Source organism: Pan paniscus, chromosome 2, assembly GCF_029289425.2.
Source record: "Pan paniscus chromosome 2, NHGRI_mPanPan1-v2.0_pri, whole genome shotgun sequence".
NCBI lineage: Eukaryota > Metazoa > Chordata > Mammalia > Primates > Hominidae > Pan > Pan paniscus.
The window spans coordinates 50,260,280-50,282,766 of NC_085926.1; the positions used below are offsets into that span (position 1 = coordinate 50,260,280).

The 22,487-nt window shown below is 56.3% G+C and overlaps 4 protein-coding genes across 15 annotated transcripts; 1 reads left to right on the plus strand and 3 right to left on the minus strand.

The window, feature by feature from the left end:
• Positions 1-81: 81 nt before the first annotated feature.
• LSMEM2 (leucine rich single-pass membrane protein 2) lies at positions 82-10,890 on the plus strand. 4 transcript variants are annotated; one of them, XM_003818829.6, is made up of 4 exons: positions 82-1,923; positions 9,241-9,354; positions 9,444-9,632; positions 9,845-10,890. In XM_003818829.6, exons 1-4 carry the CDS (start codon positions 1,866-1,868, stop codon positions 9,976-9,978), a joined length of 495 nt encoding a protein of 164 aa, XP_003818877.1. In that variant the 5' UTR covers positions 82-1,865; the 3' UTR covers positions 9,979-10,890. The 4 variants fall into 4 exon arrangements, with proteins under 4 accessions (XP_003818877.1, XP_008970473.1, XP_008970475.1 ...); XM_008972225.5 differs by having other exon boundaries at positions 9,447-9,632; XM_008972227.6 differs by having other exon boundaries at positions 82-1,055; positions 9,161-9,354; positions 9,845-10,386.
• IFRD2 (interferon related developmental regulator 2) lies at positions 10,520-15,751 on the minus strand. 3 transcript variants are annotated; one of them, XM_008972228.3, is made up of 12 exons: positions 14,989-15,751; positions 13,335-13,454; positions 13,163-13,247; positions 12,945-13,069; positions 12,704-12,861; positions 12,487-12,537; positions 12,225-12,403; positions 12,033-12,138; positions 11,576-11,713; positions 11,359-11,487; positions 11,185-11,280; positions 10,520-11,047 (listed from the first exon to the last, which is right to left on the minus strand). In XM_008972228.3, exons 1-12 carry the CDS (start codon positions 15,236-15,238, stop codon positions 10,967-10,969), a joined length of 1,518 nt encoding a protein of 505 aa, XP_008970476.1. In that variant the 5' UTR covers positions 15,239-15,751; the 3' UTR covers positions 10,520-10,966. The 3 variants fall into 3 exon arrangements, with proteins under 3 accessions (XP_008970476.1, XP_034812403.1, XP_034812402.1); XM_034956512.3 differs by lacking the exon at positions 13,163-13,247 and having other exon boundaries at positions 14,989-15,017; XM_034956511.3 differs by lacking the exons at positions 12,033-12,138; positions 12,225-12,403.
• HYAL3 (hyaluronidase 3) lies at positions 15,604-22,140 on the minus strand. 7 transcript variants are annotated; one of them, XM_008972221.3, is made up of 4 exons: positions 21,988-22,140; positions 17,483-18,393; positions 16,407-16,496; positions 15,604-16,290 (listed from the first exon to the last, which is right to left on the minus strand). In XM_008972221.3, exons 2-4 carry the CDS (start codon positions 18,374-18,376, stop codon positions 16,021-16,023), a joined length of 1,254 nt encoding a protein of 417 aa, XP_008970469.1. In that variant the 5' UTR covers positions 18,377-18,393; positions 21,988-22,140; the 3' UTR covers positions 15,604-16,020. The 7 variants fall into 7 exon arrangements, with proteins under 7 accessions (XP_008970469.1, XP_008970471.1, XP_057157753.1 ...); XM_008972223.3 differs by having other exon boundaries at positions 17,483-17,627; positions 21,988-22,123; XM_057301770.1 differs by lacking the exon at positions 21,988-22,140 and adding an exon at positions 21,596-21,730.
• NAA80 (N-alpha-acetyltransferase 80, NatH catalytic subunit) lies at positions 19,176-22,126 on the minus strand. Its single transcript, XM_003818832.5, has 2 exons — positions 21,988-22,126; positions 19,176-20,302 (listed from the first exon to the last, which is right to left on the minus strand). Coding segments are annotated over exons 1-2 (927 nt in total). The 5' UTR covers positions 21,990-22,126; the 3' UTR covers positions 19,176-19,377.
• Positions 22,141-22,487: the final 347 nt, after the last annotated feature.

The following is a 22,487-nucleotide window of genomic DNA, read 5'->3' on the forward strand; positions in this document are numbered from 1 at the left end:
GCCTGGTGAGGATTAAAGGTGGTTCCGGCCAGGCGCGGTGGCTCACGCCTGTAATCCCAACACTTTCGGAGGCCCAGGCGGACGGATCACGAGGTCAGGAGATGGAAACCATCCCGGCTAACACGGTGAAACCCCGTCTGTACTAAAAATACAAAAAATTAGTCGGGCGTGGTGGCGGGCGCCTGTAATTCTAGCTACTCAGGAGGCTGAGGCAGGAGAATTGCTTGAACCTGGGAGGTGGAGGTTGCAATGAGCCTAGATCTCGCCGCTGCACTCCAGCCTGGGCGACAGAGCGAGACTCCAAAAAAAAAAAAAAAAAAAGGTGGTTCCGCGTGACTTAACAGGTTCTGTAGGGCCTTTGGGAATAGTGACACGCAGGGTACATTGTGCATAATATAACTTCAGGACTAAGTGCTATGAAGAAAATAAAACTGGACCGGGCGCAGTGGCTCACGCCTGTAATCCCAGCATTTTGGGAGGCCGAAGCAGTCGGATCATGAAGTCAGGAGTTCAAGACCAGCCTGACCAACATGGTGAAACCCTGTCTCTACTAAAAATACAAAACTTAGGTGGGTGTGATGGCACGCGCCTTTAATCCCAGCTACTCAGGAGGCTGAGGTAAGATAATTGCTTGAACCAGGGAGGCAGAGGTTGCAGTGAGCCGAGATCGCCCCACTGCACTCCAGCCTGGGCAACAGAGCAAGACTCTGTCTCAAAAAAAGAAAAGAAAACTGGGTGATGTGGAAAAGAATGTACACAGAAGGCCTCACTGAAGGGGTGGCATTTGAGCTCGCTGACAAGACGGGGCTGGCCACAGGGCTATCTGGGAGCAGAGCATTCCAGGAGGGAACAGCCACCGCCAAGCCTCTGAGGTGGTAACAAGCTTGTTGACTTTGAGGAACATCAGGGAGGCCAGTGTGAGACAACGGAGTGACAGGTTTGAGGTGTGTAGGAAGTAGAGCCCACAGTCTTGCTTTGCCCCCACTGGGAAGGAAGGGCACAGGGATCCAACCACAGAGGGAAAGCTGGAAGCTGGACCACCTCCTCCTTTCAAGGTAAGCAGTGATGCGCATCGTTACACAACCTTATGGGACCTGTCTGCCCTTGTGGAGATGGGAGCAGGGGAAGACCAAAACCGTGGATTGTGCTAAATGCTCCAGATGTTGTTCTCAGTGTACACTGCCAGGGAGGAGCCACTGTTATTCCGACTTTACACATGAGCAAACTGAGTTCAGAGAGGGGAGACCCTTTACCTAAGGTTGCAAGCTTAGTAACAAATGAACCAGCCTCCAACCTAGGTCCACCCACTGGCCAGCATGGGTGCTGTTGGTGTATCTGCCCACTTGTGAAGCTATCAGAGCCCTCATGGCATTGGGATTCAGTTGTCCATCACCCTCTATAAGACACACACAACAATAGCATTGTGTGCTAGCAGGTCACGCAGTGGAGGCTGCTGTGTTTGCTGGGAGGAGAGATGACTGGGCTGTGGGTAGGAGTCTGCAGGGGTAGAGGAGTGGCCAAATAGAGATGCACAGGCTTCCTTTGTCTGTCTTGGCTGCCACATGGGGCCTTGCTGAGCCTGGAGTGGCCATTCTGGATGTATGGGGGAGGTGTGCTTCCCCTTGAAGGTCCCTGGGCACCTGGACTAGTGGAGGCAGGCTCCTGGCTGGCTCCCTCACCAGGTAGATAGTTCAGGCTGGCCCACGTGGATCACTCTGCCCCTTCCCATGGCTGAGGGCTGCCCCCTCTAAATATAGCCCTGTGGGCTGAGCTCAGGCCTATTTTAGGCCAAGGCTGGGAGGCAGCCAGGCCTTCCCTGGGCTCTCAAAGGAGCCACTGCTGCATTTGTCCAGTCCTGCTACTGGATGCCATCATTGGCCCCCGACTGCCCACTGCTTGCCATGCCTGAGGAGACCCAAGAAGGTAGGAGAGGGTGACCATGAGGGAGGGCAAGGCCTCAGTCCTGTGACCTTGTGGACCATGGAGAGACCCACCCTCTGTCCCACTGACCTCACTGTCTTGAGTAGTTAGTTACCCATTTTCATGCTCCAGCTCCAGTAAAAGGACCTGCCCCCTGTGCAGGGAGGAAAAGCCTGCCATGCCTGGAGCCCCTTGTCACCTCAGGCCCTGCTTCAGTTTCCCCTGCTGGGGACATCAAGGAGGGATGGGAGAAGCTACCCAGTTAGGAGTGGGTCAACTACAGGCTGTGCTCAGGTGGGTGTGGGCATCCGGTCAGCTGCCTGGCCGGTTCAGCTCTTAAGGAAGGAAGCTGGGATTGGGGTGGGCAGTGGTTCCAGAAAGCATTTGGGTACCTGTCCCATGGACTGAAAAGTAGTTAGGCCTCTGGCCTCCCCTGACTTGGGTCTAAATATCCCCAACTGCCTAGGGTTGGGGGTCCCTTGGCCTGGTCAGACAGAGACTCAGCTAGTCAAGAGCTTGGTGGCCACTCACCTAACTGCACCACTGCATATAAGAAGTACTGATGCTCAGAGGGGCCAGGGCAGCAGGAATCTAGGAAGCTACAGGTCCAGTACTGGCCAGGACGTAGGACTGTCTGCTCCATGGCTCCATGTTATGGCCCATGACAGAGCTTGGCCCAGCTAGCAAGCTCCTCTTATCACATTTTCAACTTTTTTTTTTTTTTTTTTTTTTTGAGATGGAATCTCGCTCTGTCACCCAGGCCGGAGTACAGTGGCGTGATCTCGGCTCACTGCAACCTCCACCTCCCAGATTCAAACAATTCTCTGCCTCAGCCTCCCAAGTAGCTGGGATTACAGGCGCCTGCCACCATGCCTAGCTAATTTTTGTATTTTTAGTAGAGACGGGGGTTCACCATCTTGGCCAGGCTGGTCTTGAACTCCTGACCTCGTAAGCCACCCACCTCAGCCTCCCAAAGTGTTGGGATTACAGGGGTGAGCCACCGCGCCCGGCCTCAACTTTTCTTTTTTTTTTTTTTTTTGTCACCCAGGCTGGAGTGCAGTGGTGCGGTCTTGGCTCACTGCAACCTCTGCCTCCCAGATTCAAGCTATTCTCCTGTCTCAGGCTCCCAAGTAGCTGGGATTACAGGCATGTGCTACCATGCCCGGCTAATTTTTGTATTTTTAGTAGAGACAAGGTTTCACCGTGTTGGCCAGGCTGGTCTCAAACTCCTGACCTCAGGTGATCCACCCACCTTGGCCTCCCAAATTGTTGGGATTACAGGCGTGAGCCACTGCCAACATTTTCAACATTGCAGGAGAGGGGCCTTGCCCCTGGTAGGGGGAAATGTTTACTTTCATGCATGTGTGTGTGTAGAGAAGGGTCTCCCTGGTCTTGAACTCCTGGCCTCAACCAATCCAATCCTCCCACCTTGGCCTTTCTTTTTTTTTTTTTTTTTGAGATGGAGTCTCGCTCTGTCGCCCAGGCTGGAGTGCAGTGGCGCGATCTCAGCTCACTGCAAGCTCCGCCTTCCGGGTTCACGCCATTCTCCTGCCTCAGCCTCCTGAGTAGCTGGGACTACAGGAGCCCGCCACTACGCCTGGCTAATTTTTTGTATTTTTAGTAGAGATGGGGTTTCACTGTGTTAGCCGGCATGGTCTCAATCTTCTGACCTCGTGATCCACCCACTTCGGCCTCCCAAAGTGCTGGGATTACAGGTGTGAGCTACCGCGCCCGGCCAGCCACCTTGGCCTTTCAAAGTGCTGGGATTAGAGGCATAAGCCACTGTGCCTACCCTCTTTTGGGATCTTAACAATAACATTTACTGTGTGTTTTTCCTGTAATAAACAATTCACATTCAATTTAGAAAGTGTGAGAAAAGCACAACAAAGTACAAAGAGGGAAATTTTTTTTTTTTTTTTTTTGAGACAGAGTCTTGCTCTGTCGCCCAGGCTGGAGTGCAGTGGCACGATCTTGGCTCATTGCAAGCTCTGCCTCCCGGGTTCATGCCATTCTCCTGCCTCAGCCTCCCGAGTAGCTGGGACCACAGGCGCCAGCCACCATGCCCAGCTAATTTTTGTTTTGAATTTTTTAGTAGAGACGGGGTTTCACTGTGTTAGCCAGGATGGTCTCGATCTCCTGACCTCGTGATCCGCCCACCTCGGCCTCCCAAAGTGCTGGGATTACAGGCATGGGCCACCGCACCCGGCCCTTTTTTTTTTTTTTTTTTTTTTCTGAGACGGAGTCTTGCTCTGTCGCCCCGGGTGGAGTGCAGTGGCGCGATCTCTGCTCACTGCAACCTCTGCCTCCCAGGTTCAAGTGATTCTCCTGTCTCAGCCTCCCAAGTAGCTGGGACTACAGGCACCTGCCACCATACCTGGCTAATTTTTTAATATTTTTGGTAGAGACGGGGTTTCACCATATTGGCCAGGCTGGTCTCAAACTCCTGACCTTGTGATCCACTTGCCTTGGCCTCCCAAAGTGCTGGGATTATAGGTGTGAGCCACTGTGCCCGGCAGCAGGGAATTTTTTTTTTTTTTTTTGGAGATAGGGTCTCACTCTGTTGCCCAGGCTGGAGTGCAATGGCATGATCACAGCTCACTGCAGCCTTGACTTCCTGGACTCAAGCAACCCTCCCACCTCAGCCTCCTGAGAAGCTGGGACCACGGAAGCATGCCACCACACCAAACTAATCTTTAATTATTATTATTTTTTTTTGAGACGAGGTCTAGCTCTGCCGCCCAGGCTGGAGTGCAGTGGCTTGAGCTTGGATCACTGCAAGCTCCGCCTCCCGGGTTCAAGCTATTCTCCTGCCTTCAGCCTCCTGAGTAGCTGGGACTACAGGTGCCCATCACCATGCCCGGCTAATTTTTTGTATTTTTAGTACAGATGGGGTTTCACCATGTTGACCAGGCTGATCTTGAACTCCTGACCTCGTGATCCGCCCACCTCAGCCTCCCAAAGTGCTGGGATTACAGGTGTGAGCCACCGTGCCCGGCCCTAATCTTTGATTTTTTTGTAGAGATGGGGTCTCCCTACGTTGCCCTGGCTGGTTTCAAACTCTTAGACTCAAATGATCCTCCTGCCTTGGCCTCCCAAAGTGCTGGGATTACAGGCATGAGCCACAGTGCCCGGCCCAAAGAGAGAATTTAATATGACCTTCAACCCACCACCCAGACATAATGACTGGCAGCACTTGCTTGTTTTTGTTGTACTTGCTTTTGAGCACGTCAAGAGGCAGTTTCAAGTAAATCATGGAGGTTGAGTTACTGTCCTGAGAATGACAGTCCCAGAGTGCAAGGCCACCCTTGCTCCTATCTGGAGGTGTCCCCTCAATGCTCTTCCCTACTGTTATCAGTTTCCAGGTGGGTATCTGGAGCTCTTGGCATCTGGACCAGGATTTTTAGACATCAAGTTAAAGAACAACTAGAAGAAAATATAATTAAATATTGGCCAGGTATGGTGGCTCATGCCTGTAAACCCAGCACTTTGGGAGGACAAGATGGGCAGATGACTTGAGGTCAGGAGTTCAAGACCAGCGTGGCCAAAATGGTGAAACCCCAGCTGTACTAAAAATGCAAAAATTAGCTGGGCATGGTGGCACGTGCCTGTAATCCCAGCTACTGAGGAGACGAGGCAGGAAAATCACTTGAACCCAGGAGGCAGAAGTTGCAGTGAGCTGAGATCATGCCACTGTACTCCAGTCTGGGTGACACAGTAAGACTCTGTCTCAAAAAAAACAGACAAACAAAAGGCCAGGCATGGTGGCTCATGCCTGTAATCCCAGCACTTTGGGAGGCTGAGGTGAGCAGATCACGAGGTCAAGAGATCGAGACCATCCTGGCCAACATGGTGAAACCCCGTCTCTACTAAAAATACAAAAATTAGCCAGGCGTGGTGGCACGTGCCTGTAGTTCCAGCCACTCGGGAGGCTAAGGCAGGAGAATCGGTTGAACCCGGGAGGCGGAGGTTGCAGTGAGCCGAGATTGCGCCACTGCACTCCAGCATGGCGAGAGAGGGAGATTCTGTCTCAAAAACAAACAAACAAACAAACAAAACACCGGCTGGGTGCGATGGCTCACGCCTATAATCCCAGCACTTTGGGAGGCTGAGACGGGTGGATTACCTGAGGTCAGGAGTTCAAGACCAGCCTGGCCAAGAAGGTGAAACCCCATCTCTATCAAAAAATACAAAAATTGGCCGGGCGCAGTGGTTCACACCTGTAATCCCAGAACTTTGGGAGGCTGAGGCGGACGGATCACAAGGTTAGGAGATCGAGACTATCCTGGCTAACATGGTGAAACCCCATCTCTACTAAAAATACAAAAAATTAGCCGGGCGTGGCAGCGGACGCCTGTAGTCCCAGCTACTTGGGAGGCTGAGGCAGGAGAATGGCACGAACCTGGGAGGCGGAGCTTGCAGTGAGCCGAGATCGTGCCACTGCACTCCAGCCTGGGCGACAGAGCGAGACTCCATCTCAAAAAAAAAAAAAAAAAATTTGCAGGGTGTGGTGGTGCACACCTGTAGTGCTAGCTACTAAGGAGGGTGAGGTAGGAGAATCCCTTGAACCCGGGAGGCGGAGGTTGCAGTGAGCCCAGATCGCGCCACTGCACTCCAGCCAGGGTAACAGAGACTCTACTCTGTCTCAAACAAACAAACAAAAAGCAAAAACTTCAATGAGTGTGAAAGTACATAATTAAAATCAAAAGAAAAGTACACAGACCCAAGTGACTAAATGGGCAGAGGCTTCAAATTGATAATTAAGAAGCCACACACAGCTGGGCATGGTGGCGTGTGCCTGTAATCCCAGCACTTTGGGAGGCCAAGGCGGGTGGATCACTTGAGGTCAGGAGTTTGAGACCAGCCTGGCCCACATGGCAATACCTGGTCTCTACTAAAAATACAAAAATTAGCCAGGCATGGTGGCAGGTGCCTGTAGTCCCAGCTACTCGGGAGGCTGAAACACGAGAATTGCTTGAACCTGGGAGGCGGAGGTTGCAGTGAGCTGAGATCGCACCACTGCACTCCAGCCTGGGCAACACAGCAAGACTGTCTCAAAAAAAAAAAAAAAAAAAAAAGCGCCACACACATATTAGTCACACTACCTAGGCTAAGAAACCCAATAAAATAAGAAAGGCCATTTCTCATCTCTTAAGTTAGCAAATATATGTGTGCACGTGTGCATGTAAATATAATTTTTTTCCTATGGGGATGCCTAATGGTGGCAATATTATACCCTGCGGGGGAGCTGTGGACAGTGCTTCTGGAGGACAATTTGGTAATAGCTTTAAAAGAAATCGGGCCGGGCATGGTGGCTCACACCTGTAATCCCAGCATTTTGAGAGGCCAAGCAGGATGGATCTCTTGAGACCAGGAGCTCGAGACCAGCCTGGGCAACATAGTAAAACCCTGTCTCTACAAAAAATACAAAAAAAAAATTAACTGGGCATGGTAGTGCATGCCTGTAGTCCCAGCTACTGGGAAGGCTGATGCAGAAGGATCACCTGAGCCCAGGAGGTGGAGGCTGCGGTGAACTGTGATCACCCCACTGAACTCCAGCCTGGGTGAAAGATTAAGAATCTGTCTCAAAAACAAAACAAAAATCTCAGGCCAGGCGCGATGGCTCATGCCTGTAATCCCAGCACTTTGGGAGTCTGAGGCGGGCGGATCACTTGAGGTCAGGAGTTTGAGACCAGCCTAGCCAGCATGGTGAAACCTGGTTTCTACTGAAAATACAAAAATTAGCAGGGCGTGGTGGCACACATCTGTAATCCCAGCTACTTGGGAGGCTGAAACAGGAGAATCACTTGAACCCAGGAGGTGGAGGTTGCAATGAGCCAAGATTGCGCCACTGCACTCCAGCCTGGGCAACAGAGCAAGACTCTGTCTCAAAAACAAAAAAACAGGCTGGGCACGGTGGCTCACGCCTGTAAATCCCAGCACTTTGGGAGGCCGAGGTGGGTGGATCACAAGGTCAGGGGTTCAAGACTAGCCTGGCCAAGATGGTGAAACCCCATCTCCACTAAAAATATAAAAAGTAGCTGGGTGTGGTGGAAGGCGCCTGTAATCCCAGCTACTCAGGAGGCTGAGGCAGAGAACTGATTGAACCCGGGAGGCAGAGGTTGCAGTGAGCCGAGATCTTGCCATTGCACTCCAGCCTGGGCGACAGAGGGAGACTCCATCTTAAAAAAACCAAACCAAAACAAAAAACGACCAAATGCAGTGGCTCATGCCTGTAAATGCCAGGACTTTGGAAGGCCGAGGCGGGCAGATCACTTGAGGTCAGGAGTTCCAGACCAGCCTGGCCAACATGGTGAATCCTCATCTCTACCAAAAATACAAAAATTAGCTGGGCGTGGTGGCACACGCCTGTAATCCCAGCTACTCGGGAGGCTGATGCAGGAGAATCGCTTGAACCCAGGAGGTGGAGGGTGCAGTGAGGCGAGATCACGACATAGCACTCCAGCCTCGGCAACACAGGGAGACTCCATCTCAAAAAACAAACAAAAATCCCTGCTCCTGGATCCAGTAATTCCACTTCTGGGAATTAAACTATCAGGAAATTGGGGAAAAAACCTTCATATTCAACGGTGGACGTCCTGGGGGTTAATTTCAAAAGGGAACTGCAGCGGTGAGCCAAGATCGCGCCATTGCGCTCCAGCCTGGGCAACAAGAGCGAAACTCCGTCTCAAAAAAAAAAAAGCGGGGGGGTACTGCAAACAACCTAGATGCCCAGGCAGCCTCAGGGAGATGTGTGAAGGGAGAGACCTTAGAGGCATGTGCAACAGTATAACAAAGAAGGGTCTCCCCAATAGTAAATGTTGAATGAAAACAAACAGCAGGGTTCACACACGTACAGCAGAGTCACACTGAGTATGTTAACACACACAGAACCAAGGCCAGGAGGGAAAGGCACCAGAGTGGCTACAATAGGGCTTTCTGACCAGAAGATGCCAGGCATTGGGTCTGCAGGGAGAACTGACAAAAGAGGCAGGACTGAATTCCATTTGCTGCGGGTTTAGCATTCAAGGCTGATAAACTGCTAGAAATAAGCAGGCAGAGGAATGCCTGAGTGAGTCCCTGGGGTGCTTGGAAGGAAACAAATCAAATGTACCTGTTGCTCCTGTATACAGAATAAGCCTGTAAGGGTCTGGGATCATCCTGGATCCAAATCAAGGGTAATTCCTGAGTCAGTTTTAGGGGATTTGGAACCAAATGTCCCACTATCCCTATCATCCACAAGTCCTTGCTGCCTGAAGCCACCTGGTAGAAGGAAGGGGGTTGACCCACCACTGGCTAAATCAGCCTGCGCTGCCCCTGCAGACTCCGTGGCGCCAATGATGCCCAGCCAGAGGAGCAGGGGACCATTGGCCCCCAACCACGTGCATGAGGTATGCCTGCACCAGGTGGAGTCCATCAGCGACCTACATAGTGGAGGTGAGTGGGGACAGTGGGGTGGATGATGTGCTGGGGGAGGGGACGAAAGCAGGTGCACCCACCACCCTCCCGATGTCCCATCCACCCAGCAGGCACACTGCGCCCCTATCTAACTGAAGAGGCACGACCGTGGGATGAGCTGCTGGGCGTTTTGCCACCGTCACTGTGTGCCCAGGCTGGCTGCAGCCCTGTGTACAGACGAGGAGGGTTCCTGCTGCTGCTCGCGCTGCTGGTGCTCACTTGCCTAGCGCTCGCACTCCTGGCTGTCTACCTGAGCGGTATGGACGCACAGGGTGCTAGTAGGAATGGAGAGCAAGGCAGTGGGGACTGGGAGGCCCTTCTGTGCAGCTGGAAGGAGTAACTGCAGATGCTGCAGCAGTGAAGGATGGGGCGGGAGGCCTGTGGCTGCCCCTGGTCCTGGGCTGGGTCTGCAGGGGTCACGGGGTGGCACATGGTCTGATGATGATGATCCCCCACTTCCCATTCACAGTGCTGCAGAGTGAATCCCTGCGCATCCTGGCACACACACTCCGCACGCAGGAGGAGACACTACTCAAACTCCGCTTGGCCAGCCTCAGCCAGCTTCGGAGGCTCAACTCCAGTGAGGCCCAAGCACCCAGCTGAGATGCCAATTGGATCTGGGGCCTGGGGGTGTGTGTGGGGGGTGGGAATAAAGTGGCTATGGGCAGGTCTCTCCTTCCCTACTGCTGGCTGCCACATCTACACTATTTCCTTGGTGAGATTTTTGTACAAGAACCTGTTGTTAACTTAATGGCTGCCTGCCTCTCCTGATCTCTTCAAGCCAGGCCTAGCCAAGCCTCGGGTGCCAAAGCCTCGCTTTGGGTGGCCCAAGGTCAGGGGAAGGGGCACCAGCCTCCTGGCTCCTCCTGTGGCCTGTCAACACTCTCTGGCCACCCCAGATGGCAGGTTCTGAAGTCTAGAAATAGCTGCCCCCATAGCAATCACCCAAACTCTGCCAGGGCTCCCAGTGAGGGTCCAGCCTCAGCTCTTAAAGACAGGCTGGGCTCTGAGTAGGGGGAGAGGCGCCACCTGGGGAAGACTGCCTTGAAGGGCAAAGGTGACATCGTGGAAGACCAGTTGGGCCCAAGCCTGGGATAGTAGATGGGGAGGGAGAACAGAAAAATACCCAGGGGTTAAGACCACAGAAGGCTGACCGTTCTGTTTAATTATCTGTAATAATCCTTAAAAATCAGCACACAAATCCATTCCAGGTAGCTTTGCCTCCCCACCTGCTGTGGTGGCATTTGTCCAGATGCCACCACCCCCCTAAGAGTGGGTCATCCTGGGGGAGCAAGGCCTGAGAAAGGAAAGGAAGGGAAAGGCCCCCTAGTGCCTGCCCCACAGCCCTGAGGAAGGCACATACTTAGCCTGGCCTGAGACAGGACAGGAAGGGGCCACAGGGCTGAGTGCAGGGACAAAGGGGTCAGGGTCCCAAGTGTCCGGGCCCCCAGCTACCCACCCCATGTCTGTTTTTGGTTTTGTCATTAAAAAAATAAAGTGACAAATACTGGTGGAGACCAGTTGTTGCACTGTCTTCTGTTAAAAATACGGACCAAGGGCATAGAAAGTCTCCTCTTCAGCAGGTCCTGCTTCACAGGATGTCTGCCCGCTTGTCCCGCACACGGCTTCGAGCCTTGGTCCGGGCTTTGAAGGCAGCAGCATTGTACAGGTGCTAGAGTGGGGACAGAGAGTGACACCCTGGGGAGCTGGGAAGGGAAAGGGCTGGGGGTCCTCTTCCGGCCTCTACAGAATTCCAGGCCTCCAGGAAATGGGAATAGGGGGAAGAGAAAGGTGCCCAAGGGTGCAAACCTTCTCGAAGCGTGGAACCTTGCAGGCCTTCAGGGCAGTGGCATCCAGCAACAGCACAGGGCCCAGGCCAAAGATGTCACGGAGTAGCTCATTGTTCTGGGGGGCAGAGGGCAGTGAGCTCAGGCCAGACTGAAGCAACCACACCAGATGTCCCCTCCCTGTCCGTCCCCGCACCTGGAGGTGGTGGTGCATGCCCGAACCCAGCACTTCCTTGAAGGCAGCGTAGATCCGGTGCCGAGCCCAGCTGTCCATGTAGAGCACCTCAAAGCCGAAGCGCACTATCTCTTCTTCGCATTCACCGCCCTGCAGGGTAGAGGGGCCAACACAACTGGGCTTGGCTGCTATGCCTGGGGGTGCACCCTTGCTAGGACACATATGTTCTCACACACACCTCCACAGAGTGCAGCACGGCGCGGAAAGTAGAGCGCTGGCGCCGACGATCAGCCTTGGCACGGTACTTGTTACTGTCAGTGGCCAGAGTGCGCAGGACACTGCAGAGGGCCTCCATGTCCTCGTAAACAAACTCCTCCTGCAATGGGAGCATTGGAGGGTGTGTGGTAGATGCTTGAGCTCTGCTGGCTCTGAACAGGGCACTGCCCAAACCCCTCCTCTTTCACTGAGAGACCCTCTCTTCTCTGCCTGGCCCCTTTGACCCCTCCTTGGCCTCTGTCAGGCCAGGACACCGCTGCTGAGGGCACCCATCATGATATCTAGGAGATAAATCTGTTTTGGGGCCACCTCCTCTGCATAATGACCTAAAGCTGTTCTGTTTTCTGTGGCACCCCCTGCATCCAGCCTGTGATGGGCAGGTGGTGTCACCAAGCAACCCCCATCCTTGTCCCTCGCACCTCAAGGTCCCGGGCAAGCTCAAAGAGCAGTGCAATGGTTTCACCGGCAGCGATCCGCAGGTTCACACTTTCACTGGACAAGAGCTGGGGCAGCCGGGGCAGCTGCCTAGGGAAGGGGCAGGCTGAGCTATATGTGTGGCTTGGGGGCCTCTTTGAGATCCCCTCCCCCTCCCAGTGGACAGCCACCCCTACCTGTCAAGGATGTGGCTGATTTGGGTGCTGGGGCAGATGGTGAGCAGCAATGCCCAGGCCTGCAGGGCAGCACAGAGCAGGCCGTGCAGGCTGGCAGGAACCACAGGACTTGTGGAGCTGCCCAAGCCATAGAACCGGCTGAAAACACTTTCTAAGCAGGCAAGGCAAGAGACCAGGTCCTAGGAGCACAGAGAGGCAGGGGAGCTCAGAGGCAGAGTTACAGCCCTAGATGCTCTACCACCTGTGCCCAAAGACCACTCACCTGGATGTCAGCGGCAGCCACGTAGCAGCCCAGGCCAAGGGCAGAAGCACACTGTTGGGAGGAGGGCAATGCAATGCCACGGTCAGCGGGTGAACCTGGGTTCCCAGCCCTGGAGCTCACTCCCCTCAGAGTAAGGGAGGCTGAAGATAGGGGGAACCCACCACTCTGCTGAGGGATAAGGTGCAGGAAGGGTTTCATGGGGCACAGGCACACTCACGTGGAGCCGGGCAGCAGGGCTAGCTGTGCTGTCACTGAGCACAGAGACCAGCAGAGGCTGCAGGCTGTGGAACAGCTCCTCACCCTTAGGTCCAGGGCCCAGCTGCACGCAGAGCAGGCCTAGCACAGCAGCAGCCAGGGCTTGTTCCTCACCCTTCCCTGTGGGATGCTTTCCAGTCAGCCCATGCAGCAAGGGCCAGTGTCTGCCCAGTTTAAGTCTCCCACGCACCCCCAGGTCCAACCTTTCTTGAGGCACTTTTCCAGGGCATCGGCTAGCGTGAGGCGGCGCTCCAGCAAGAAGTCGGGGAGTAGGCGGGACGCTAGGGCCAGGCGCAGGCTCTCAAGAGCACCCTGCCGGGTCTTGGCACTGGGGGAGGTCGAGAAGGGGGGTCATATGGGCCAGCCCTCCCTTGATCACACTTGGAGCTGGGTGTAGGAGTTGGCTGGCAGCCAGGGGTACCTCTTGTCTGTGAGACAGTCCACATACTCCTTCAGCTTTTCCTCAAGGTCTTCCTGCTGGCCCTGCTCATCCACGACATCCCCCCCTGCAAGGCCACCTGGTCAGCACTGCTTCTTGTCCTCAGCCCATGGAGCCCTCACCAAGCCCCTGTCAAACTTCCACCCGCTCTCACCAAGGCTGTCCTCTGCAGTGGTGCTGAGAAGGCTGGGGCATTCACTGGCGGTGCTGCGGGCCTCACTGGCTGCCTCATCGTCACTGGAACCCGAGTCAGCTTGGGTACTGCTCCGGGCACCTGGAGAAGGTGGAATAGGACACTCAACTTGCCTCTCCTGATGAGGGATGGCTGGGGGTACCTCACTCGACCTCATAATCCCAAAAGATAGAATGGTGTTCCTCTCAAAGAGATGAAAAACCAAAGCCAAGGGTCAGTTCAGTAGGGCTGGTGCACTCCTGTGTGTGGGGTCTGTCCAGGGCGAAGGGCTGACATTGGCAAGGTTGGCTGCTGTGGCAGAGTTTTGGACAGGGTGTGATCACCAGGCTGGCCCTACTTCTAAGAACTACTCACACCCCTCGTCTGCAGGACAAAGTCCAGCCTGCACACTGGCCTCTGCTCCCCGCCACCCTTTTTTTTTTTTTTTTTGAGACAGAGTTTTGCTCTTGTTGCCCAGGCTGGAGTGCAATGACGCCATCTCGGCTCACTGCGACCTCTGCCTCCCGGGTTCCAGTGATTCTCCTGCCTCAGCCTCCCGAGTAGCTGGGATTACAGGCATACGACACCACACCCAGCTAATTTTGTATTTTTAGTAGATAGGGTTTCTCCATGTTGGTCAGGCTGGTCTCGAACTCCTGGCCTCAGGTGATCTGCCTGCCTTGGCCTCCCAAAGTGCTGGGATTACAGGTGTGAGCCACCACGCCCAGCCTGCTCCCATTTTATCTTACTATTCTACCTGCCGGAGCAGCCAGCCTTCCCTCATTCACTCCACTGCGCTGGGGTCCCTCCAGCTGCCAGGTCTTTGTACAACTTGCTCTCTTCTCCATCCTCTCAGGACTCACCCAGAAGCACTTCCCCCCAGGCCTCCCTGAGTCCTAAGTCTGGGGCTGACACCACTCAGTGAACATGTTCCATACCCTATTAGATGTCTCCCACCCAAAACCCACCATGGTGGTGACCAGTTTAAAGTTGTGCCTAGGTATTTTCCTCCTTCCTGTGCCCGGCCCTCCTCCCCTCCCCCTCAAGAATAAAAATAAATAAATTTGTGCGTGGTAGGCACCCCATCCCAGCAGAGTAAACATATGTGTTTAACACATTAAGATAGGCTCCTGGTCTAAGCTGATAAGCGAGTCCCAAGACTGCCTCAGGCTCCAGGATACTCAGCTACCTTGTGGAGTCAGGCCTGCCAAGCTGCCAAGGCCCTAATCAGGTAGCTTCCCAACAGAGCCCCCTCCCTCTCTTCACCGGAGCAGGCCAGGACTCCCGCCAACTTCCTTGACCAGTCCAGGAAAGGATCAGGGTTTGGCAAGAGGACTGGCTTCCTGCCCTGTCCGGTGAGTTTTTCCACCCAGCAGGCAACTGAGGCCCGGAGGGGCTGGCCGGGTCACCGCTGGGAGCGCGGACTCCCAACAGGCAGTGGGCAGCGAGCTCAAGTTGGGCACGCACGTGGCCAATGACTGCTGGGGCACGTGCCAGCCTCGGTAGAGTTCTGGGAAGCTGCGTGGGGCTGGCCGAGGGGGTTCCCCACCCAGGGCCCTCGAGAACAACCAAGGGGATCCAGCAGGACCGCCGCCCGCCGCTCATACAGCTGTCCCGCGCCCCCCACCCCACTCACCTCCTCCACGGCGCTGACCACCCTTCCGGAGCGTGTTGCCCTTACGGGCGCGAGGCATGCCGGGAACCGGGCGCAGGGGGCGCGGGGTCAGGGACCCGGTGGGTGTGGGCTCCAGGCCAACGAGACGCCGGCCGGTGCGCTGCGCTGAGACTTGGCCAGACGACGGGAGCCACACGCCGCGCGCGCCACCATCTTCGCGAGGCGCCCCGCCCTGCCAAACAGGTCGCCGGGAAGGCGAGTTCCAGGCCATCCGATTCAGGCCCACATCCACGAGGCTAAAACTACTAATCCCAGAGGCCTGAGCGCGCAGGCGACGGCGGCTGGCTGCGCGTAGAGCTCCATGGGAATGGTAGTCCACGCCTGGGGCCCACCAGCCGACGACGCGCTGGCTGAACTATGCACCCACAATGCCTTGCGCGCGCCCCAGCCCCGCGTCGGGAACAAGTGCACGGTGGTTAACTCCGAAGCGTCCCTCAGTGGAGTACCACGGCAGGACTGGCTTCTCAGGGCACTTGGCAGCGGGACACTCCAGACGAGACCGACCCCTGCCTGGGTCTGGGGACCATGGGAAGGGCTTAGAGCTTGGGATAACAGGAGCAACAGCCAAACCTCAGGCAGTGGGAAAAAGTGACTTTATGATGAAAGAGTGCAGACAACAGCTTAGCACTTTACCGACCTTCGCCAAGATTTTTTGGGGCCCATCTGCCCGTGCACGGCCCATCTCCTGTGACCTCTCCATGGGCTTAGTGAGGTGTAGGCACAAAGCCCTAGGCTGGTAGCCCTAACTAGCTGGAACCTGACTCTCCCTGGAAATGCTTCCTTGCCATGGAGGACTCACATGATCTCAGAGGGCCTCTGGTTTTATAAGCGTTTTTTCTGGCCCCTTCTACCCCTCAGGGATTCCAAGGGAAGCGGGGTGTGTGCTTGGGAGGGTTGACTGTAAACTGAATAGAGCAAGAGTGGGACAGAGTAGTTCCAGGACTTGAAAAGTGGCAGCAGGGAAAAGAAGAGGCAGTGGCAGGGGCCCTGGCTTTATACTGCTTCTTTAGGCCCAGGCTTGGGCTCCTGGCAGGTGGGGCCAGCCCAGCCCCAGTAACAGTGGCAGCTGAAGGACTTCCAATCTCCAAGGCTGCCGTCTGGCCACAGGTGTAGAAAGGCTTCCATCTGTCCTGGATCTCGCCGGGCACAGCGCCCGTGGCCATGGCACCGCTGGTGACTGCAGGCCATCGCTGCCCTGGTCACATTGATCACATAGGGGCCCAAGGTGTCCACCAGGTAGTCATGGAGATGCCAGCACTCCTCCTGAGGAGAAGGGAAGATATGTGTCAATATGCCTGCTCTACAATCTTGACATGGCCGTCCCCCACCCTGGGACCCCAGCATGTGCTACATGGCAGGCTCAAAGGGGCAATGATCACCTCAGAGCTGGAGAGGCTCAGGTCCCCCCAGAGCACCACGCCGGCTGCCCCTAGTGCTGCACTCACACCAATGGTCTGCACAAGGTCATCCTGGAGGCAGAGAGCTGCTAAGCCAGGGCTGGGCTGGCCAGATCCATGTGGGCACACATCCACATTCAAGAAACTCTTCTGGTGCACTGTCACAATCTGATTCTACCTCTACAGTAGGGACTCTCTAGTTTGGTTTGGTTTTAGAGGCGGGGTTTTACTCTGTCATCCAGGCTGGAGTGCAGTGGCATGATCATAGCTCACTGCAGCCTTGAACTCCTGGGATCAAGTAATCCTCCCACCTCAGCCTCCCAAGCAGCTGGGACTACAGGTGCATAACACCTGGCTAATAATTTTTTAGGCTGGGCACAGTGGCTCACACCTGTAATCCCACACTTTGGGAGGCAAAAGCGGGAGAATCACTTGAGCCCAGGAGTTCAAGACCAGCCTGGGCAACATGACAAAACCCCATCTCTACAAAAATATAAAAATTAGCTGGGTGTGGTGGTATGCATCTGTAGTCCAGCTATTCGGGAGGAGGCTTAGGTGGGAGGATCACTAGAACCAGGAAGTGAAGGCCGCAGTGAGCTGAGATGGTGCCACTGCACTCCAGCCTGGGCAACAGAGCAAGACTCTGTCTCAAATTTTTTTTGGTAGAGGTTGGGGTCTCACTATGTTGCCCAGGCTGGTCTCGAACTCTTGGCCTCAAGGAATCCTTCCATCTCAGGCTCCCAAAGTACTGGGATTATAGGTGTGAGACACTCACCCAGCCCAAGTAGGGCCCCTTTGTATCGAGTCTCTGAGTGGCTTCTCAGGCCTTCCACTCAGAATATCTCCCCTCAGGCCAGCACTCCAAAGGCTGGGCCTCCCTACCCCTCAACATCTTCCAGGGCAAAGCCATGCCTCCCTCATCAGATGCTCCAGGACAGGGCCTTCCGCTGAGAACGCCTAGATTAGGACCAACCCCTAGGCAAGGTCTTCTCCTGGGACCTTCCTAGAACAGGGCCATACCTCCTGACTCAGACCCCTAGACCTCAGCTTCCACTTACCTGGGACAGGAACCTCCCAGATCTCCGGTGTGTGAGGCGGACATAGGCCAGGACAGGCAGGGGATGTCGGTGCCCAACAAGGGCCACACGGAAGGCCTCCTCCAGGCGATGTCGGACAAAGGCCTGGTGGTGGGCAGGTGGCAGCCTGGGTGGGAGGTAGATGCTGGGGAAGAGGGCACTGGAGGCGGCCCAGAGCCAATGCAGTTGAGTGTTGCGGGCAAGGGTGGCTGCATGGCAGCGGCCGGTATAGTTGGAAGCCATACTATGCCAGCCATTGCCACAGGCTGGGTAGTGATAGAAGCCCCAGAGTCCATGGGGCCGTAGTGCCTGGGCCACCCGCAGCGTATCCTCCATCAGTGCACGGGCCGCCTGCTCAAAGCCAGTATAGGCCTTGTAGAGCTGCTCCTGAGGGTCCAGGTCAGGGAATACCTGCTGTGCCCAAGCCCAAGAGGCTGCCTGATAAGCTCGGCGGCGGCCCCAGTTCCCAGCCCAGAGTGGACACCACTCCTCCCAATCCAGCACTGCTGGGCCAGCAAAGCCAGGTCTCAGGCTGTGGTGGATCTGGTAGGCAGCCAGTGCCAGGTGGCGGTCAAGGGGCAAAGCCTGGGGGATGCCCCCATTGTGAGCTGTGCCCCTGGGTCCAAAGTAGGGATAGAGGCCGAGTTGGTTCTTGTAGAAAATGGTCATGTTCTGACCGTGGAAATGCTGTCCACGGTTGGCTATGATGCCCAGAGCGTTGAGTGGCAGGTGCACACCAAAGCGGGCCTTACAGTGTGCTGAGGGTACATTCCACAGCACAGAGAAGGGGCGTTCAGGGACCTGTGGTAGGGGCTGGCCACAACCCAGGCACAGGGCCACCCCCAGCACCAGGGCTGGGCCCAGTTGCGTGGTCATTCCCCAAGGATGGAAACCTGCAGGAGAGAGGGGGGTGTAAGCTTAGAGTCCGCAGCTATGGCCACACCTTCCACATGGCAGGGAAAGCCAGGAAAGCTCCCCCAGCTCCTCCCCATCCTTACAGGAGGAGCTGGGGAAAGCATGTTTCCCCAGGGGTCTCTTGGGCCTTTTAAAGCAGCCACACCGCAAGCTGGCTATGATGCCCTGGGCATCAAGTGGCAGGTGCACACCAAAGCGGGCTTTACAGTGAGCTGAGGGTACATTCCCTCCCATGTTCCGTCTTTGTCAATACACCACTGTGTCCTCCCACAACTGTCACAAGTCCCCTTCTTTCCTCTGCCCACCTTGTTCCCTCTTCCAAGAACAGTCAGCTCCCACCTCCTCACCTGCCTGGTTTAATTCCTACCTAGCACTCAGGTCTCTGCTGTGACATCACTGCCCTGGGAGGTCTCCTGGATCCCCAGGTGGAGTGAAGTCACTTGGGTTCCCAAAGCCTCTGTACCTCCCCTGTGCCACATGGATCCTGCTACTGTATGCCTGTTTGTCTAGTTACCCATTGCCTATGTCCTGTCCAGGGCTTGACACACAGGAGGCGCTCAGTGAATGGTAATGAGTGAATGGGGAAGAAAACAGCCACCCTGTCTCCTGAGCCAGGTGGGGGGTAAAGGCAAAGGACAGGCATCCTCCCATCAATGGCCTCAGGGCCAAGGTGGATCTGGGGACTTCTGCAGGGATAAGGGACCTGCAGAAGAGGTGAGAGGTGAGGGTAGGGGGATCAACAAATAAACTGTCACAGCCATACCCAAGAGAGCCTTTATTCAGCCACACTGACGGCTCTGAGCCAGAGCCACCTCCTGGCCCCACTGGTACCCAGGAAACATGCCCAGGTTAAAGCTGCCCCCCAGGGGCTAGGGGCTGAGGTATGGTCAGTGGGCTGAGGCTTGTAGACTGTCCGGGGCAGTCTATTGAACCAGAAAGACAGTTCCTTGCCCTGGATGGCCTCAGATGTCTTTTTCCATCCAGAATATGGGGCGCCCCCTCACATTTTGATATTGTGTCTCCAGCAGGCTTTTTGAAGGGGGCCCTGATGGAACTGGGGGTGAGATGGTCAGGCACTCAGGTAGGGGAGGGGGTGGTGGCAATGGAGGTCCCTTGGGACCCCTTGGGGCAGCTTGGGCAGTCAGGTTTGGGGCCTTCCAGGGTGGCTGGGGAGAGGGGGCTGTGGGGAAGGCATTAAGCAGGGTGGCAGGCAGCCGTCTGCTGGTGAAGACCAGGCCCTGCACAGGCTCACCCAGCCGGTAGCCCAGGTGGGTATAGAAGTGCACCTGGTCATGGGTGGTGAGATGCAGCTTGCGGAAGCCCCGGGCCCGAGCAAAGACCTCCAGGCCCTCCATGAGGCGGCGGCCAAAGCCACGGCCCCTCAGGGCCCGGGCCACCACCACTGTCTCCACTAAGAGGCTCTGGGGCTGGTTCAGCACCCGTGACAGGCGGGCATGGCCCACCACAACGGGTGCTGCTTCAGGTGTGGGGTGGGGGCTTAGCAGCATCAGGCAGAGGGGGAAGGCATCTGAGGACTGGCCCAGGGAGTGCAGGCGGGAGGCGCGGCTGCGGGGCCACTGATCATTGATGAGGTCAGCACAAGCATCCAGGAGCTCGGGTCGGTGGTGCACAGGCTCCAGGGTCAACTCAGCCAGGCTAGGAGCTGGGGTCTCCTCTGGCTGGTGTTCAGGATCCAGGGTAAGCTCAGTTGGACCAGGATTGAAGGTCATCTCTGGTTGGCATGTGGAATCCAGGGGCAGCTTTGGCTGGCACGCAGGATCCAGAGTCAGCTCAGCTGGGCTGGTACTCAGGATCAGCTCCATCCGGTGTGTAGGGTCTAGTGTAGAGTTCAGCTTGGCTGGGCCAGGGCTCAGAGTCAGCTCTTGCCTATGCACAGGATCCAGGTTCAGCTGAGTCAGGCTGGGAGCCAAGGTCACCTGCTGCTAGGTTGCAGGTGGCTCAGTGCCAGGCTGGAGGTTAAGACCCCAGTCTCCAGGCAGTGGCATCTCTTCAGACCACAGTGGCTCTCCTCCTGTAGACAACAGCCATGCTGGGCTGTGCCAGGAGGGAGGGTGGGGTTGGGGCAGGGAAGGGCTGACAGAGTGCAGGGGGGACCATGCATACTGGAACTGGGGAGTGGTGGGCTGCACTTTGTCCCACACTCACCTGATAGCACAGGTGACCTGGAAGAGACCCATCCCCTATAGAGCAGGGCAGATAGATCCAGGTGTCTACCCCACATTGGAGGGAGGCTGGGAGTGATGGATGAGCTGCTTAAGGCTGGGGCAGAACCTAGGAGTCCTGGCCCCAGCCTGCTCTGGCTACAAATTTGTCCTCCTCAGGACCTCCCCTCACAGGGGGTCTGTGACCACCAGGTCTATAAAACAGCCGACCCAATCTACTTGCTGGCCTTCTGTCTTCCAGTAGTCCTCCTAGTCCACCACTAGGGCATGGGATAGAAGATGCAAAGCAGACACTATACCCCCTGCTCAAACCTACCCAAGGTTCCCTCCATAGGAAAAACTGCCCGGGAGTCTTCCTGTCCCTTTCTTCTCCCTATGTTCCGAGTCTCCTCCAGCTCCCAGCCTTTTCAACTACCTGGGCTATGCCCACTGCCTTAGTGGATCCTGGGGCCCCACTCATGCACCCATCAGGCTGAGCTTTGGCCTGTCTTGACTGCCTTCCCCACCTGGAGCCCATGGCCCCCTTCCCAACTCTGCCCATCTCAGGACACTTTGGATATAGACCCAACTGTCCCCTCAGATGGGGCCCCAGCAGCACCAGCACTGGGCCTGGCCCACAGTCACACAGCAGTATTGCCTCTGCAGGCTTGGTTCCCCACTGGCTTGAGTTTCGCAGGCACCCTAGATAAGGACCACAGCTTCCTTCCTATATCCACAGGGTGTCCAACGGTCACCAGGTTGGGGGCCCAGACCTCCTGTGCCCAAACCCTACTGTTTTCCCATCTTAACCAAGGTCCTGCTGTCCGGCAGGTCTATGCTGGGGGTTTTCTAGTCGTGGGCGGGCAGCTGAGCCCCCTCCTTCTACTCACCTGCTCCAGAGGGGGCCTCCTGGCTCCCCTTACCTCTCCTGAGCTTGAGGCCAATTAAACACTGGTCAGTAACAGGCACCCCCCTCCCCTCACCTCCCACACCATTCACAGGGCTGTAAGCCCCTCACCTGCATCAGCCACCTCTGCAGCAGCCGCACCCTTTGGTCTGGAGGGAGGAAGCCCCAGGATCCGCCCCTAGGGCTGAGCCCGGGGCTTCCCCGCGGCCTTAACCCCTTCAGTGCCGACCCCACCCACTGTGGGCGGGGCTCCGGGGTCCTCAGAGAGTGGCTTCTCCGTCTCTCCCGGGCCTCGGTTTCCCCCTCCCTCCTAGTGGGTCACAGGCTGTGGAGCTTTTGGGAATGAGGACTTCGAGAGCTCGACTCTGTGGGCAGGTGTGGCTCGGCATGGTCTGGAAACGAACGACTGACGCGGGGAGGGCGTGCAGGGTGGCATGGCCACTTGGGGACCGCACGCGCGGGGTGGACCTACAGGCAGCAAATGGGAAGGGTGCGGTACTGACATGTTGATGCTGGCCTCCGGGATGTTCCGCGTCCTAGCTCCGCACAGCTGGGTATCTCACTCAGTCGCCACCTCGGACTCCTCGGTCCGACAACGTTGGCCCCCAGCGGTGCGGCGGATGTTCTGCAGCCGTCGCGTCCTGCGGCACGCCACGGCGTTCTAAGGCCTCCCGGCACCCGCGCGTCGCCGCTTAGAACCCGCCCCTGGTTTGCGCGTCACAACACCCGCCGGGCGCCGACTCAGTCTCTACCCTGGCTCCGCCCCTGCTGAGCCCCACCCCATCTCCATTTGAGTCCGCCTCCTCCCCACCCGGCCCCATACAGGCCCCTCCTCCTTCTCCTTGCGTCACAGCTTAGGTCCCGCCTCGATTTGGCTTCTTCCAGGCCCTGCCCCAGCCCAGCACGTCACCACTTCAGCCAGGCGCAGGCCCCGCCTCCAGCTGGCTCTGCCTCCGCCAGCCCCGCCCCAGGCTCTGACAAGTCTAGCTTCGGTTCCCGCCGG